General features: G+C 39.8%; 1 protein-coding gene across 1 annotated transcript; it reads left to right on the top strand.

Annotated features, from left to right (window-relative positions):
• Positions 1–4,765: 4,765 nt before the first annotated feature.
• Positions 4,766–17,751, top strand: LOC134865190 (neuronal acetylcholine receptor subunit beta-2-like). The gene is made up of 8 exons (XM_063884647.1): positions 4,766–5,339; positions 9,271–9,416; positions 11,311–11,355; positions 11,450–11,559; positions 12,751–13,277; positions 14,347–14,840; positions 16,522–16,667; positions 16,790–17,751. Exons 3-8 carry the CDS (start codon positions 11,329–11,331, stop codon positions 16,803–16,805), a joined length of 1,320 nt encoding a protein of 439 aa, XP_063740717.1. The 5' UTR covers positions 4,766–5,339; positions 9,271–9,416; positions 11,311–11,328; the 3' UTR covers positions 16,806–17,751.
• The last annotated feature ends 1,943 nt before the right edge of the window (positions 17,752–19,694 follow it).

The following is a 19,694-nucleotide window of genomic DNA, read 5'->3' as shown; positions in this document are numbered from 1 at the left end:
CAGACAATGAACACAAAACAACACAATCATTTCTGTGTTTTTGTTTTCCCGCCTGTGTGATTGTGCGTTGGTGTTCACCTGCTGCCCTTGTGTTTCTGCCTGCCCTCTCCAGTTGTGTCTTGTCTTTGTGATCAGTATTGTGTGTATACAGCCCTGTCTCCCCTTGTGTTCTTTGTCTGTTCATCGACTTTGTTCCTGTCTGGTTCTGATGTGTGGTGTATTTCGTACCTGCCTGATCCCCAGTGTTCCTGCTCGTTTTTCTGCCCTTGTTTCCCACACCCAGACTACTCGTCCAGTTTTTTGTTTATCGTTGTTTTGCCTGGTTCCCCTTGTTTCGGAGTTAAACTTTGACACTTTGACCATAATATTTCAACAACATAAGAATAAGATTTTTAAACTGGTTTTATTTAACTTTGTTTAGAATTTGTTTTGGAAATGAATGCACATATGAATAGGAAAATACCTAATTAACAGATTCAAACACAACTTATTGTTTCATAAATAAAACAAGTCAGTAACTACTAAGTTTCAAGGAGATATACATCAGTCATATTGTTACCCTATTCACCTGTGTCTCCTCCACAAAATAAGTTCATACATCAGTGAGGATAATAAATAGAAATACAGAAAACGGAGATATATGATAAAACTCACTGAAACCACACCATGTGAATTACCCCCGGATATGGGTTTTATTGGGACTAACAACATAATATAACCCCTGTACCTTACAGTGAGCTGTTGCCCTTGGGTCTGATGTTTTGTGTTTGATTTGTCCACTTATCGGGGATGTGGTGGGGAGCAGGGGATTTCTGCAGGCGCCTTCCTGGACTACTGACTACTTCTCATTTCAGTTTATTTGACCCTATCACAAGGTCCCACACCTACCATTACTATTCCGATGACACTCACATCTACTCCTCTCTCCCAACCTCCAGCCCTCCAGGCCAAGGTGTTCATATCTCATACACCCCTCGCTCCAATTCACTCTCAAGAAGATGGAGTGACTCTTCTCTGTGGCAGAGTCTGCCCTGCATACAACCTTTACCTTTCAAACCCATAGTGACTTATTTTCATGATCTTTGTGTGGTTTCAGAAAACATAGTGCAGACAAAACATTTCCCCATGTGACTCTTTGTGCTGGCTCATTGCTTCGATGCACATTCTTGGTTGTTCCCTGCCTCCTTTCTGTTTGCCACATCTTTTTTGAGACTTTTTTTATTTTAAGAAGCACTCCACTGAAATTCTGTTTGTGCAGAGAAAATAACCCCGGATGATGCTATATACCCCATATAACGTGTGGGATTAAAATGTGCCCTGTATATGGATAACATATCGATGCATATAGAAAAAAAATGAATGCAATAGAACTGAGGTCCACTCTCAATGCAGACCCAATTGGGAAACCAGAATCCCTTTAACACCAGGCATAAGACCCGGTATCAGTTTATATAAATCATTTAATAAAACTAGCTGTACATTTTTTAATTGTGACGCCAGTGTGGTTTATTTTAGGCTTTTAGATCAAGGTTAAAATTACAAACTTTACATGGTTTTTTCCTACAATTTACCCATGAGTGAAACCTGTATGCCATTTTCATATACACTTAGTCACTCATTCAAATGATATGTTACGCATAAATATGGCAATTTTTGAGTGACAGGTCGCTACCACTGTGTTGCTACCACTGTGTTGCTACCACTGTGTCGCTACCACTGTGTTGCTGCTACCACTGTGTTGCTACCACAATGCCTGTTTTTTTGTTAGTCACAATTAGCAGCCCATTTTGGATCCCAGTTTATTTAAGTTATGCTAACCAAGCTAGCTACCTAGTGCTGGTGTTCAAGCATTCGTTATGCTTATGGTACACCATCTGATTGGGCCTCGCTCAATCTTCAGCAGCAACCTCAACAAATGGTCGCTTCTGGTGCCAAAAAACAAGATGCTGACGAGTAAAAAAGCCAAACTGGAGACACAAACACACAAAACGATGGTACATCCATTTCTTAAATACAGTTATGGTGTTTGACGATTATAAGAGGTGCATTGTAAGGAAATGTAAAAAAAGTGTTTGTAACTTTACCCATAAGGAGTAAAATCAAGATATCTTCATGTTGGCAGCTTTAATGTTGATCATTATTTTGGGATACTGAGTTGCCCAGGAAGGCCCTCTTTTAATGACAAACTGACACTGCATTTAGTCAAAGTAGCTCGGTGGAGTTTATTTTCTTTGTTTACTGTGTATATCTGCATTCAAGATCCTCAGGTTGTTTTGTTTCTACAACAGTTAAATGAAATTATTTCAATCCTCCACTGGACCCGTTAGATGCTCTAACATTAGCACGCTCACCCAGGTGTGAGTGTGTTTATGAACAAGAAAAGGCAGGTTGTATGTTGCAAGCTCAGAAATTTTTCCAACACGCACACTCAGCAGACCTTATCAGCATAAATAAAGATTAAAAACCAACAAGCCAGAGCTCGGACAGAGTAACTCCTCCTCTGTGTAACAAGTTGATATATTGTCGGCACCAAACAGAGTGTGTCCTGTGTCTATAAATATATAAATATGTCAGGAATCATCTTGGTTCCTGTCGTTTAGCAGCACGTCACAGAGAGAGGGGGCGATGGAGCAGCAGAGATACAGATGGAGGGCGTTGGGGAATTGCCGTAAGCTGTGGCGTGCTCATGCCAGTTAACTTGACCGAAGCAGACACACACTTCCATTATGGGGGATTGAAATGTCCACTGGGCCGTGTAAAAGGGTAATGTGTTAGTTATATGGCCTGGACTGTGAGGGATTTATGCACATGCTAAAGCCATGAACACTGACACAGGAATAAATCTCTCGTCAGTCTTTGTTGGGACATCATTACTTTTGTTTTAGGAGGTTTTATGAGTGCACGTGCATTAGGAGATTGTGTGTGTCTGATTTAGATTCAATTACTAAAATGTATATTTCTTTTGGTTTTTGACACAAGATGGTTAATTTTTTTTTTAATATCTTGCTTGTGACTTGTGACAAAACAAATGAAAGACCCTTTCAATTCCCCTGAACTCTATTATGGCCACTGTAAGCCAGTGAATCTGCAATGGGTTATTCATGAGCAACATGCAGGAATATCTAAAAAAGGTGCAGGCTCCCTGTCTTCTCCTCTTTATTGCTTTCACACCCGAGCCTTTCTCTCTCTCTTTTTCGTGAATCCTACAGCTGAGTGGCATGCGACATGACTCTCCTCTTAGTGTGATGGCAACTCATAGCCATGTGCGCATAGTCTGACTCCTGGTATGACTATAGAGGCAAGGCCCACACACTGGGTGTCTATAGCAGCTCTGAGGTAGGTTATGTAATGATTATAATAACTTTATTTGGATAGCACTTTATGAAAAGATGCAGCTCAAATTGTTTAACAACAACATAACAAAATCAATATAGCAATAGAACAACTTCAATAGGAATACAACAAACATTACAGCACTGGAAGTTATTCTTTTCTGAGTTGAGTTACAGAAAGGCTGCAGATGGTGGATGCATAAAGAAATCGTGGTGACAGCAATTCCCACTACGCCCTGATTTTAAAGTCGCCCTCTGGTCCAAAATGTGTTCTTGTTGCTGTCACCGTGCAGACTGATGCACGGTCAAAGTTTGAGACAAAAAGCTATTTTTACTTTCACCTGCTGAAGGGGGAATATTTTATGTGTTCACCTTAAATCTCATTTAAATACAGCTGAGGCAGGATTTTGCTGAATCACAACTCGTTATGGAGTGATATCATCCCGTATGCAACTTACACAAGTGTCATGTGGAAACTTAAAGCCTCAAATACACGTATAAGAAGAAAGTACTTTTCAGTGAAATAGGAGATATCTTGTGTCAGGAAGGATAGAAACAAATAGATTGAGGCAATCTTAAAAGATGATATGGTTGTTAAGAAACATATACCTCTTAGCATCTCAAGACATCTTTTATATCTATCAATACATTTGTCTTGTGCTGTTATTTCACATATTTATATATGCTTACTCAAATTATTGTATTCATGAGGGGTAGCAGTGTTTTCTCCTGTAAGGGGTCCTAATCACTATAAATACAATGACAATTTATATAAATAGACATTTCAAACCGTGACACAGCACACCGAACTGAAAAAAACTGCCCTACATGAATTCCTTGTCTTTTTTTTTATAAATGTCTGAATTTTTGCTTCATTTTATTCCATTATTCCCCCCCTACAGAGCAATGCTCCCTCCCCTCTCACATTATGACAACATCTGGTCACAGCTGGCACGGTATGGCTTTCTGCTTATGCTATGAAGAATATTCCAATAAAGTAAGCTTCCCTTGAGTAAATGTGTCCCTAAACAAGCACAAAATATCGTAGCCTTATATAATACGATTTAGCTAATGTGAATATGCAAGGACTGACAGATTCTATCAAAGGTGAACACATGTCCTGTGCTGTGCTCTCGTGTGCGTTTTCCTCCTTGTATTGTCGAAGTTTGTGTTCGTTTAGTGCCATGATGAGTAGACTACAACAGCACTACTGGCTCAGCAAACAGACCGGCAGCTCCACATCGGTTTAAGCCGTGACGGAGCTCAATGAGGAACACACACACACACACACACACACACAACACACACACACACACACACACACACACACACACACACACACACACACACACACACACACACACACACACACACACACACACACACACACACCCTCCTCCTCCTCTTAGCTTCACCTCGGGGCCACACGGAGTTTCATGGAAACACTACAATGAGCGTCTTTCCCGTGCAACCTGCTCCAACTGTGTCGATTTTTCTAAAACTTGTCTGCGTTTTATCAAAGACGACGGAACAGCACAGATGAGCGTGGCTGACTATAACCACGGAAGAAGAAGTTAAATACGGATTTTTATTACGGACGCCAACAGCATCACTGAGTCGGACAGCTGGATTCGGATCGGTTAAATGTCCCCGTGGCTGCGCACAATGGAAAGCACCGCTTCTCTAGTAGTCGTCTATAAAATAAAAGACCAACATGTTGTATCTGGCAGATAAACATTTTCTGCAAATAACCTCGTTATCATATTAGAGAAGTTTCTTTTTTGTGGTTTCGCGGTGCTGAGTATTCCGGTAAAGGAAGATCACTCCGCGTGAAGAGAAGTGAGTTGTAAAAAGGCTTACGATATCGCGACGGAGTATTAAGACTTTTTCAGCTGTTCACTGTCAATGCAGGTTTTTTTAAAGGACAATATAAGAAAGTAGAAGGTTCTTCCAGGAAAGGAGATGACTTCCAGCGCTCTCCTCCTGCTCTCATCCTCTCTCTCACAAGTAAGTTCCTCTGTCAAAGTACGGCTGTGTGTGACGTATTAAAACGAGTGTTTAAAAAAAAACATGTACTTGTTTATCAGTTTCACCACAAATGTGTTATGATTTTCAAAATAATAATAATAAATAATAATAAACTATTAAATTAAACTATTGATTATCGATAAAAAATATATATTACAGACTGTTCTGTCCATCATTACAACAATGCCCATGGTGCTGATGTACGCACAATTCTTCCATGATGCAAAAAGATAAAGACACACTTCAATAATTTCTCTCTCTCTCTCTCTCTCTCTCTCTCTCTCTCTCTCTCTCTCTCTCTCTCTCTCTCTCTTTCTCTCTCTCTCTCTCTCTCTCTCTCTCTCACACACACACACACACACACACACACACACACACACACACACACACACACAGGAAGTTGACTTAATTAGGTTTCAGTAAACTGCAAAAGAGATAACAAACTTACCAAAACATATGAATGATGCACAGTTTGCATTAACGGTGTCACTAATTTTAAATTGGCTCTTAATGAAATGATAAGACATTCAGTATGCTTCTTTGCTATGACACGTTCTTTACTGTAAATCCAACTGTGATACAGTAAGTCTTTGAGAAGACAAACTGATCAAACTCCTGTTTTGTATTTTGTGGTGACGCAATACATTACATACAATATATATAATTCAAACTTACCAGAAATGTCATACACATTATTCTATTGAAATTCCATTCAATATACTTGATTTTTTAACCTGTCAAATTTGAAATATATTGAGTGTAAAAGGACATCAAAATAACCATCACATACCCCATTAGTTGTAGTTTATTTGTAGGATAACAACTCCTCGAGCTGCCCTCATCCCCATTTTCCAGAGAGAACATCAAGGACATGACCTGAGTTTCATAAATAATAGCTACGGTTCAGTATGAGTGTCTTTAAATAGCATAAGAACAAAAACAGTTCCTGATTAATATCAGTTGCTGATAAAAACGTTGCAAAAATTACCTTACGCATACATACGTATTCTGTGACATTTCGTTTACATTGTCGGTATAGAGCCTGCTAAGTGAGCCCTCATGACTTAAAGAAGCACTTTCCTCTACCACACACTGCCTGAAACACCACGATTGTAGTCCTTTTTTTTACTTCTGTATCATAGTGACATCACCATGTAGCACTGAAGCTCTTATTGGCTCTAACACATTGTATGTGATAGGCTAATGGGAGGGAAAGCGGTTGATCAATCACAACAGAGCCTGCCAGCTAACCAATCAGAAGGAAAAAAAGGAATTAAAATAGCTAGCACTTTTTGAATATCAAAGCATGTAAACATGTCACAGTAGAGAGCTGAAATACAATTATGAAACCTGGTTATTAGCATAATATGGCCCCTTTAAGACACTCAGAGGACCCCTGTGAATCTCTTGTGGTATGTCTCTGATGACAAAGTTGAGTTTCTGTATTCAAACTTTCAACTTTTCCCTCACAGACAGGGTCATAAGAAACTGTGTGTGGTCCATACTTTGAAAATACTTGTAAGTAAAAGCAGATGGGCCCTTGAATAATTTACAGGAGGCTATTTTATACCTACCGCCAAGAGAGCACAGTCTTTTAGGCAGAACACTTGGCTGTCTTCACCAGTGTCCTAAAAGAAGAGCTTCTTTTTTTTCAACCCGACCTTCTTTCAGGTTTTTTTCCATGGAATTTTGACTTGTGCATCCTTACCCCATGAAATTGCATTAGCTGGTAGGCTTCTCTTTCGCTTTAGCTCCTGTAGGAAAAACCTTTACAGGAAAAAAAAAAAAAAATCAGAGCCATCGATGTTCATATCTGCGCAACAGAAAACTAATGGACTCTGACAAAGATCCGATGCAACAGGAAACACAGCCCAGCCTTATTCTGTTGCATCCATCAGGGCAAAGATACACTAGAATCAAGCTTTGAATTATTAAAATTATGTAATACACCAAGAAGGCGCATAGCACTTCACTGTGTCTTTCACCATGTTGTTGTGAGTGTTTGTATTTCCCCAACGGCCTTGTGATTTGACCATCTCTGGCTCTATGCAATAATATCCGGCACTATTCTTCAGCATCTGTGCTTTAACTGAATCTCTCATAAAACACAGAGATTAAAAAACAAACCAGTTATAAAAAAATATACAACTCCATCAATTTTATACATCACAGTCTGTTTGGGAAGTTAAAAAGACCCCTTGTGGCCCTAGAGGGAGCTTTGTGAAAAAAGGAGAATTTCCTCAAGATGTCATTTGAGCCAACATTTGTTGGGTCTGAAGACTGCTTGTTTAAAATCCGGGGGTTTGGAGTTAGATAAAGGTGTGCTTAACAGACGTTTAAAGCCTCCTCAAGACAGGCAGCTCGATGCTACATTAGCTGCTACTAGCATAACACACCTAAATATCTGACGGAACATCAGACGATGGAGTTGGGACATTGGGACATTCCCATAATGTAACAAGGTGCATTGAGCACGAGCATCTGATGGCAAAGGGTGCACCATGGCCATATCATCTTGCAAATGTAATGCAGCCACAGCCTTGGCTTCTCTGTGCTGCATTTCTTCAGCCATATACTCAAAATAAATAGGAATGTTGGCGTCAGACATAACCCTTGTCCATAACATACTGTGCACTCATAGTTTTGGGGTATGATTCCATCCCTGTTACAATAAATGTCAACACGTGGTGTAAGAAAAACAACATTGTGCAGCTACAAACGTGGCTTTCTTGGTCAACATAGAACACACTGAGATATTTTATAGCATCCAAACTGAGTGGAAATTCACATAAAAGTTGGTTGAATTTCCCTTTTAAAATAAAGTTATACCCAACCCCTTGTCTTCTTTCCCAATAGGTTACATATTTATATATATATCACATACAAGGTTAACCTTCAGTTTAACAAACATATTCCCTCTTAGCACATAGACAGGTGCTTCGACGTGATGTCAAAAATAATTCATCAACCAATTTATTATTTAGTCAAAATAAACTTCAGACTGAAGTTCCATTAAGTACCAGATTCCCTTGCCCCTCATGCTTTCAAAATAGCTGAAAACTTTTGCGGTTCGATGTGAAATGAAAACTTGGTACAGCAGGGTGCTGTTCTGGAAAAAGAACATTAATGCTCACTCAGCCTTCACTGCATGTGATCTGACAACAACAGACACTTCATGTGGCACAGAGAGCTGAAGCTTTCCAAATATTTAACGCGCTCTCAGCTGTTGTCAGTTTGTTTGACAATGTAGCCACAATGGCTGGGGGAAGTCAGGAGAGCATTTAGCTTCTGACTTATTCATATGATCACTTTTTACATAACCAATAATTTAGGGCTGAGGAAACACAAAGCTTCAGGGGTCCTCTCACAGGGGGAGGATGCATGACTGGGTTTTTTTGTTTGTTCTTTTGCTCTGAAACCCTGCAGTTAAGCGTGAGACTGCAAGAAGTACCCACACATACACACTGGCATTACAAACAGAACACAGGATTCCACCTTCATGCCCTTTTGAAACATTTACTTCATTTTCAGCCAACTTGTTTATTGTTCATCATTGTGACACTGAACTGAAAACAAACTGTGATGTCATGCTTGAAACAGCAACACTAACACGCACACATAATGCGGCGACATTTTTTTGTCTCTGCCAGGCACATATAAAGACAATAACAGCTTTATTAACATAAGTTATATTATTTCTTAAATGTAATGTATGTATTTACCTTCTGTTTTGTTAATTACAATACAAAAAAATACAATTTATTTTTTATTTTCGTAACGTTTTTGCAACTTCTCTTTCGCTCTTTAAAATCAATACATTTAATGTAAAAAAAGGGACCTGGATCCTGGGATTTAAAGCCCTTTCAAACTGAAACGTTTTCCAACTCTCTGCATTGGGATTGGCTTGTAGGTAGCAGGGCGGAGAATGCAGAGGAGCGGCTGGTGAACTACCTGTTGGGTCCGGAGCGTTACAACAAGCTGATCAGACCGGCCATCAATAAGACGCAGCAGGTCACCATCTCCATACAGGTGTCTCTGTCGCAGCTCATCAGTGTAGTAAGTATATTTGATTATATTCAGAGATTGAAAAGAGTCTCTCACATAAAATGCTTCTATTTCTACCTGTTTGACATAGGTGGACAGACTATTCAGTTAACATTAAAGAAGGAACACTACAGTGTGGAAAAACAATTTTATCGTGCATGAAAAAGTAAGATATTAAAGGTATCAAAATGTACTTAAAGTACCAAAAGTACTCATTCTGCACAATTACTTATTTCAGAATAAAATATTGTATTACTTTAATTGAATATTGATACATTGTTGTGTAATGGTGCAGCTGGTAAAAGGGGGTCACTGCCATGCACTTTGTGAATTTGACTATAATCATAATAATACAAGATACATTATCTGTTGATTATATATTTGTGTAATCGTCAAAGTTACTGCAGAAAAATGTAGTGGAAGTACAATATTTAACACCGAGATGTAGTGGAATAAGAATATTAGGAATACTGTAGTAGAGTTCAAGTATCTCACAATTGTACTTGCGTAGAGTACTTGATTAAATGGTCTGCTATCTGATAACTGACATCCTAAGTGTGTTGTTTATGTTATAAAGCTTCCAGCTGTTCTTGTGCATCACAGCTCATAACAGACGTGTAAACATTCTGTCACATTCTACACTCTGTGTCAGCATTAAGCCTTTTAGGATCATATTAGTGGTACTTTGGTGAAGTCATGCTGTGCAAGCTGCATCGTAAAGCCCCTGCAGGCCCATTAGGCCCCCGCACAGGTGATTTCACTTAAGTGGGCTGATTAGTGCTCTTCTCACGATGGATGGGTAGCAGCTGTGTTTGATTGACATGTCCTTTGGGGCGTGACATCCTTAACACATTTTTTTACGAGGTTAATTAACTTCATTAACTCAATTATAAAAAAAAATGTTATGCTATACAACTTGAATCTAAAAAAGGCTCTCTTCATAGTAGACAGTTTGACTTTTTATGGTAAAAAGCAAAGGTGTTACTCAAAACACTTACAATGGCTCTGCTCTATTCAAGTGCCCCAGTCAGAGAGACAGTGAGAAGCATGCATCAAAGCAGCTAAATGGAAATGAGCCATCATTAATTTGATTATTTACACCTGTGTTGGTTATACCGTGACCTTTCCTTTACTTCACGCAATGCTGGAGTCTCACTCACAATTGGAAATTCACAGTCAAAAGGGTTAGGGTTGGGGGGAAGGGTTACATTGAAACATGACAGCCCTAATAAATCTCAGTACTACATTTTAGACAATCTTGGAACCAATCAGCTGTCTGTCCTACAATGTTTTATACTTTGGGGATAACAGGTTATATTTTAGCTGTCTGATGTAGCAAGCTGACATCTAGATGACAGATAGCCGCGCCCAGCATTCTCTCCATGCTCCAGTCAATGTTTACAGTTCAGATAGCAATTTCAGTCATGAGACTGGAATGTAGCTGGGCAGGCAATGTCTAGGACCAGATTTTTTTATGTTTCAATGGAGGTAAATACTTTAAAAAAAGGCCAATTAAAAGCGAAATAGTCCTCAGTTGATAGTTTTCAAGATTGCACTTTGGCTAATGAGTTTCGCCTTTTTTGCTCTCCACGATTGTATGTGACCACAAATCCTGTTGTGAACAGATTCTGCCTTCAGATGAAGATATCTGATTTTAGAGATTAAAATGTTACATTTGTTTTATTCTCGTTTGACCGCACTTTTCGCAGGGTGTGCACTCTGAAACTCCTGCACAATAAGACACATTTCAGTTCTATATGAAGTCCTTTGTGACATTTGTATGTATTATTTTGCCCAAAAATGTGTGTTGACTAAAAACACTGCCAGGAGACAGCACTATTATAATTCAACCATTTATTTTGTAAAGTTGCAGTTTTATGTAAATGATGTGACTGTTTTCTTCCAGAATGAGAGAGAACAGATCATGACGACTAACTTGTGGCTGTTTCAGGTACAATCATTTTTCTGTGCACACACACAGTGTTCAATATACAGTATGTGGGCAAGTTTGTCAGTGACATAGTTTATTAACACTCTCTCTGCAGGAGTGGAATGATTATAGGCTAAGATGGGACCCAGAGAAGTACGAAGGCATCAAGAAACTAAGAATACCATCCAAACACATCTGGCTTCCGGATATAGTGCTCTACAACAAGTAAGTATGTGCATGTCATCCAACGAAAGAGGAAACCAATTTATTTGTTCATCTTGTTCTATTATGCTGTTCTAAAACCAGCTGAATGGAAAAGCAAATATTACATTTACAGCCTGTGTGCATTTGTTTGTGGCGGCCTCTTATTAATGGATTACAGTATGGTATTACTGGATTTACAGTATATCATTAAGAGGTTTTCCAAAATTGCCATCGGCTGCTAAAAGCAGAAAATCTCCTGCCAAAATAAGCATGTTTTTCTAAAGGGATTTTGTAATTAAATGTTCAGCATTCTCTCTCTTCTAAGCCTAGTCTGTTTTGTTTTTTTGCTGAGGTGAAGGGGATTAGGAAGTGCTTAATCAACGTTTGCTTTTAGACAATCATGGGGGAGAGTGTGAGTTTGTTTGATTATTATAATTGCAATTAAGCGAAAATAGATTTTCCTGGTCTACAGAAAAATATCGTCCCCACACACCGGAAGGGACATGTATTTTGTCCACATTAGGCTAGAATTTGTGATTTTTTTTTTTTCATCACAAACATGCTTTGAATTCAACCCTTTGAATCAAAGTCTGCGGAAGTTCGTATAAAGAGGCTGGGTGGATTGAGGACTCATACAAAGACAGACTTTCACCCAGGAGACCCCCGTTTGTGTACTGTTGTAACTTTAATAATGTATCATAACTTATTTTGAGCCATGCGATTATCTTTTACTTAGCCTAGCCAACTATTTTAGTTATTTTGTTTACATTTTCATTGTTAGTAATGTGATTGAAACTCAGAGAGAAAAAATATTTCCCATGAAACATTAATGATATTGCCCAGTGAGCTCTTTCCCATTGAAGATAGATGCAGTAGTGGTATTATGTCTCTAATTAGTTCAAAAGGGTTTTTGCAACGATAATATGAAGACATTAACATTAAACGCTTGCATTAAGACAATATTTCACCAGGATTTGCCGTAGTGGAGTTTTCTCGTCCTTGAGATTGCACTATTAATAGCAAAAAATAATTATCAAGCCTTAATAAGAAACCTCATCCATATTCCTCATCCAGTACTGCAAATCCAGTCATTTTGTTGAAGTCAAGGTTGCTGTATTGAGTTGGCTGACTTGAAACAGGTCATATTTAAGTGTCGCATTAAATTCTGATTTCACACTCTCTAATCTTACATCTTCCCACAACCTTTCACAGTGTTGACGGTGTGTACGAAGTTTCCTTCTATTGCAACGCTGTGGTCTCCAACACAGGAGACATCTTCTGGCTCCCGCCCGCCATCTACAAGTCGGCCTGTGCCATCCAGGTGCAGAACTTCCCCTTCGACCAGCAGAACTGCACTCTCAAGTTCCGCTCTTGGACCTACGACCACACAGAGCTGGACCTGAGCCTCACGAGCGACTTCGCCAGCCGGGACGACTTCACGCCTAGCGGAGAGTGGGACATTGTCTCGCTACCGGCGCGCAAAAACGAGGATCCCAATGACATCACCTACCTGGATATCACCTATGATTTTGTGATCAAGAGGAAGCCGCTGTTTTACACCATTAATCTGATCATCCCGTGTGTGCTGATCACGTCTCTGGCTATCTTGGTGTTCTACCTGCCTTCAGACTGTAGGGAGAAGAATACGCTGTGCATCTCAGTGCTGCTGGCCCTCACTGTGTTCCTTCTGTTGATATCAAAGATAGTGCCACCCACCTCTCTTGCAGTGCCACTCATAGGTGAGTCATATTTCCCCGTGGGTTTTTGTGCATGTGAATGGTCTGCAAAGGCTAAAATCCAAATTTCCCAAAGGTTCTCTGCAACACACTCCCCTCCTGCCTGAAACGCCTCCATTGGACTATTTTACTTTGGGAAATAGTGACATCAATATGTAACACCCGCGCTTCTATTGGCTAGCGCTCCAACACATTTTATGTGATATGTTAAGGGGACGGACATATCCAACACATCTCGAAGCGGTTGAACAATCACAACAGAGCCACCAGCTGGTTTCAGACAGAGGGTGAAGCATATCTTTAATATAGTGAAATAAACCCAAACCAAACCAACAATATGACCAGATCACAGCTACATTTATATACAGCTTTAAATGAACAAATCACACACATGTAACACTGTTAAAGACACTAAGACCAGAACCAAACATTTGAAACATAACCTTCAGTCAAATGTTGCTCCTCTGATCCCAGGTAAGAAATATTCTGGCTGATTTTCGTTGCGTCTGCATTGAGTTAAGGCCTAAAGTTTGCTAAAATACAAATGTCAAACTAATAGTTTTTTTCAGAAAGAAAAAAATAAACATTTCTGCTAAGGCACAAACAACACTCTTGTGTTGAGTGTGAAAAAGTCCAATGAGTTAATCAACAGACCTATTCATGATTTCTTCTCAAGTATATTTGATGTAGACATTTATCCAAACAAATATGATTGGAGGATTATTTCATCTAGCTCTTGATACTACAGTATTTGCTGTTAAAGCACACTCACATTAGAAATCCTAAAGGGTATATTCCCCTCCTTTTTTGCTAAGCTGTGAAACAGACAAAGGCAATCACAGAAATTAAATGCATAGTATGGTAGAAGCCTTTACAATTGCTCAGTAAATCTTAACAGTGTTGATGTTACAATTGGCCGTTGTGAAATGGTTCTGTTGTTGCAATGATAAAATTAGTGGCGTGAAACAGACAGAATTGGTTGCCCATGTTGAACAATACTTTTGACACTAAATGTTATGAAATATGGTCAGTATTCATTTGTTCATGTGGCCATTTTGTCTTTCTCTCTAAGGTAAATACCTGATGTTCACCATGGTGCTGGTCACTTTCTCTATTGTGACCACTGTCTGTAACCTCAATGTGCATCACCGCTCCCCATCAACCCACCACATGCCAGACTGGGTCAAACACTTCTTCTTAATCCGCCTCCCCGACATCCTCTTCATGAGGCGTCCAGGCTCTTCCAACAAATGTGAAAAATTTCGCAAGAAGTACGCCACCAACCAGACTGCTGTCGGGACGAACAATTCCCAAAGCAGCACAGGCAAGAGGCAGTATTCCAATGTCAGACTTGGTGGGGTTCAAACAGATGCCGACTCTTTCTACGTGAATGAGGACTTGGCACACAAGTTTTGCTGGAAGGTGGACGACGTCCAAGATGGGAGTAGTGGGTTTTCAGACTTCCGGAGGCCTTTGGCTTCTCAGTGGGATGCAGATGTGGAGGAGGCAGTGGATGGAGTGAGATACATCGCTGAACACATGAGGACAGAAGACGACGATGACAGGGTGAGGAGATAGAGCCGAGGTTAAAAGAAACATATGGAGGATGATGAACAGGAAGAGATAGAATCAAAGGATGAAAGAAAAGGAGGACAGAATTCATTATCTGAAAGAAATAGGGAAGAAAAGACATAAAGCAGATAATGGAGATGGGCGATGACCAAGATGCAACAGGGAGGAAGATTTGTACAAGAAATGAAGATGTTATCAGTGCCAGATAAGAAGACACGCAACACACCGTTTCTTAAATCATTCAGTGTTTGCTTTTTGTCCTTCTGTGACATTATTTCAACCTCTCAATTATTTATCTTTCTATTCTGAAAACCTCAGAAAACAGTTTTACACAAACTGACTGTCTAACCCGAACCTCAGATATGTTGCTCCAGGTTTCTAAACCAAACTCCCACACTTAATAAATACTACACTTTTTTTGCAGCTGTAATTGCTCATTGCAAATTCTTCATCAAGCTGCCTCCTTTCCTATCGTCTGCAGTCCATTTACTATTCCCCAACATGCATTTGGTTTCCAAGTGGCTTCTAGACACAGGAGCCGTTTCACACTGCATTCCATCAGTAATGCTAAGCTAAGAGCGTTAGCTTAGAGTGAGAGTTAGTTAAACATGCTGTAACTCCAGCTGACATTTTGTCATTGAAATGTCTGGAACTAGAACTATTTCTTTATTTTGATAGGCTTTGTACTTGCATTATCCCAAATGTTACCAATTATTATTTTTTTAACTCAAGGTCACAGTAATGTGTTGCCTGTAATGGTGTCCTATCCACTTAGCGCAAGTGTTGTTGTTGTAATTGTCTGCCATAAGCTGACATTGATGTACTTTTTGTCCAGTTGTAAGCTGCATCTTAGAGAAACACATCTTAAACTGTCGTTTTCTAACTTTGTATTAAGATAAAATAGTTGACCTTTCTGATTTCTGGATTTTAAGTTTTTATTGGACAATAACATTAGTTGCAACTCGGATGAGAGGCCCTCTGGGAGGTCAGTTGTATGCAAAGTAGCATTGCAAAAACACTTATTTTACCATGAAACTGCTTTTTATACTTCCTTGGAGAGCAGGAGACTGCAACTGCGACTAGCCTAGTACTAAGTTCAAAGTTTAAATTATTTAAACTTTAAATTATTTAAACTTTGACCTCAATTTCCACTGACCAAACCAACTAGCTTTTTTCTCTCATGAGCAAAGAGAAAACCAGGTATCCCGTGAAGGCACCATAACCAATAAAAATTAAGGAATCCTGGCCGTAATAGATATCTACGTAGTCTGCAACTTTAAAATGTATTAAACTTACTTGCATTTAAGATGGTTATTATTGATGATTAGTGCCCAGAGACGGCTTCAGAAGTGATTTCAGGAGAATTTCAGGATGTCAACTTCAGGTAACCTATAACCTCACAACTGATGGTGATGTTACAATGAGCTATTTATTGTGCTGTACAGATGCTAAGCTATCATTGGGCAGCCAATGTTCGAGGGAGGGGTCTAGCCAATAATCAATTCTAACATGGAAAAGGAGCACACAAACCTTTAGAGACCCCTCACTGAGCTCATCTTCTCCTGACTCAAAGATGTTGTTCTGAAGGTCTGTTCCTGCACGCACATTCTTCATACTCTTGATTTGATCAGTCTTAACAACCTGTAACGATCGAAACTTGTTGATTTGGATCCAGATCATTCAAGACTGGAAGTACGTAGCCATGGTGATTGACCGCCTGTTCCTGTGGATCTTTATCCTGGTGTGTTTGGTGGGAACGCTGGGGCTCTTCATGCAGCCGCTGTTCCAAAGCTACAACATACCCAATGCTGAGGACACAGAGTGAGTCACATTCACATGCCGTTTGTTTTACCAATAACCAATAGCATGACACTTACTTTGTATTCCTGAAACACATTATATCTGCATTTATTCTAATACTTTTTTTGTTTTTCCTTCAATAGGTATGGAGATTTCTAGGACGTTTGGAGATGAACTCTAACAACTATATCTGAGAAGCTGCATCATGTCTAGCTCTGATCTGTATTTTGCTGGTTGGATCCGACACATTGCAGCCAGTTGGTTGTTTTTTGCAACAGTGGACCTCAAACAAACCGAATGATACAGGGACACTTTTATTTGTTTTACTGCATGGCTTTTATTTCTGACTGACTATGCATCCATCCAAGCGCTACCATCACCCCAGGCATGGCGATAGTTTATTGACACTCTTCTAAAATCTAAAGAAGTATTCTGACGAGATGACATTGCCATTTAGCCATGCAATTTTTGAAACAACCTACAAGACAAGTACAGTCTAATTTTCCCAGCTCAAATTTTTCCTAACGTAAAGAACAACTAGAAAGCCAGTGAACAATGCTGTGTTTCATTTTGAGTATGTGTGCTGCTGAGGGAACAGTTGGAGCTCTTTACAGACTCACAAAGGGCCATTACACATTACAGCTCCTATACGACCAGGAGGTCTGTTCTCCCTTGCAGCCTTGTCGATGTGAAAGTCAGACAGTAAAAGACGTAATACAAATTGTTCATGTTGGAACATTAAAGTGGAACATAATTTCCTTTTCTAAAACCAAGCTTTATTGTAAAAACTGCACCTAAATATCCACCTTTTCTCCTCATATTATCTCTCGCTCTGTTCTTCCCATGTTCTGCTTTAGAGCCTCATCTGCATCAGCCACTTCCCAAGGAGTGTCGTAATCATTGACTCATTTTGAATAATGTGTATTCTCGTCTTGCTGTCTCTCTCTGTTTTTCTCTCACTTGCTTGTTTATACACTCATTTTATTTCATTTATGTGCCATATATAATCACACATGTAGCAGTACCAGGCTACATACATTATCACATCAACAGAATGACACTGACTGTATTGAAATACAAGTTAAATAAATGATTCTTTATTTTATGTGTCTGGCAAAAGTTGTTCATTGTTCCCCAGATTGTTCCTCACATTTTGGATCGTACCAGTGGTTTAGCACAGCCAAGAACATCAATAAATCAAAGTAACCAATCAAACACTTTATTAATCATAGGGGAAAATTCCATTTATTGACAGTTGCTCTACATTAGATTGCATTACATAGTTATATAGACATATGTTCAAGTAAATAAAAAGTGCAAAAAAGGTAATTGTAGCCAAAGAAACACAACGTTCGGGCACAGTGTCTGAGGAACAGGAATGAGGCAGGACGTCCTCAATAGCACACAAACTCAGGCTCACTGTGAAGACATGATGAAGACTCAGGGTCATGGTGAAGACATGATGAAGACTCAGGGTCATGGTGAAGACATGTTGAAGACTCAGGATCATGGTGAAGACTCAGGATCATGGTGAAGACATGGTGAAGAATCAGGATCACGGTGAAGACATGATGAAGACTCAGGATCATGGTGAAGACATGTTCAAGACTCAGGATCATGGTGAAGACATGTTCAAGACTCAGGATCATGGTGAAGACATGTTCAAGACTCAGGATCATGGTGAAGACATGATCAAGACTCAGGATCATGGTGAAGACATGATGAAGACTCAGGATCACGGTGAAGACATGATGAAGACTCAGGATCATGGTGAAGACATGTTCAAGACTCAGGATCATGGTGAAGACATGTTCAAGACTCAGGATCATGGTGAAGACATGTTCAAGACTCAGGCACATGGTGAAGACATGATGAAGACTCAGGATCATGGTGAAGACATGATGAAGACTCAGGATCATGGTGAAGACATGGTGAAGACTCAGGATCATGGTGAAGACATGATGAAGACTCAGGATCATGGTGAAGACATGATGAAGACTCAGGATCATGGTGAAGACATGGTGAAGACTCAGGATCATGGTGAAGACATGATGAAGACTCAGGATCATGGTGAAGACATGATGAAGACTCAGGATCATGGTGAAGACATGTTCAAGACTCAGGATCATGGTGAAGACATGGTGAAGACTCAGGATCATGGTGAAGACATGGTGAAGACTCAGGATCATGGTGAAGACATGGTGAAGACTCAGGATCATGGTGAAGACATGGTGAAGACTCAGGATCATGGTGAAAACATGATCAAGACTCAGGATCATGGTGAAGACATGATGAAGACTCAGGATCATGGTAAAGACATGATCAAGACTCAGGCACATGGTGAAGACATGATAAAGACTCAGGATCATGTTGAAGACATGTTCAAGACTCGGAATCATGGTGAAGACATGGTGAAGACTCAGGATCATGGTGAAGACATGATGAAGACTCAGGATCATGGTGAAGACATGTTCAAGACTCAGGATCATGTTGAAGACATGTTCAAGACTCGGAATCATGGTGAAGACATGATGAAGACTCAGGATCATGGTGAAGACATGATGAAGACTCAGGATCATGGTGAAGACATGGTGAAGACTCAGGATCATGGTGAAGACATGATGAAGACTCAGGATCATGGTGAAGACATGATGAAGACTCAGGATCATGGTGAAGACATGTTCAAGACTCAGGATCATGGTGAAGACATGGTGAAGACTCAGGATCATGGTGAAGACATGGTGAAGACTCAGGATCATGGTGAAGACATGGTGAAGACTCAGGATCATGGTGAAGACATGGTGAAGACTCAGGATCATGGTGAAAACATGATCAAGACTCAGGATCATGGTGAAGACATGATGAAGACTCAGGATCATGGTAAAGACATGATCAAGACTCAGGCACATGGTGAAGACATGATAAAGACTCAGGATCATGTTGAAGACATGTTCAAGACTCGGAATCATGGTGAAGACATGGTGAAGACTCAGGATCATGGTGAAGACATGATGAAGACTCAGGATCATGGTGAAGACATGTTCAAGA

Source organism: Eleginops maclovinus, chromosome 5 (genome assembly GCF_036324505.1).
Source record: "Eleginops maclovinus isolate JMC-PN-2008 ecotype Puerto Natales chromosome 5, JC_Emac_rtc_rv5, whole genome shotgun sequence".
Lineage (NCBI taxonomy): Eukaryota > Metazoa > Chordata > Actinopteri > Perciformes > Eleginopidae > Eleginops > Eleginops maclovinus.
The sequence above is the reverse complement of the archived record's forward strand: the minus strand, read 5'-3'. Positions and strand labels throughout refer to the sequence as shown.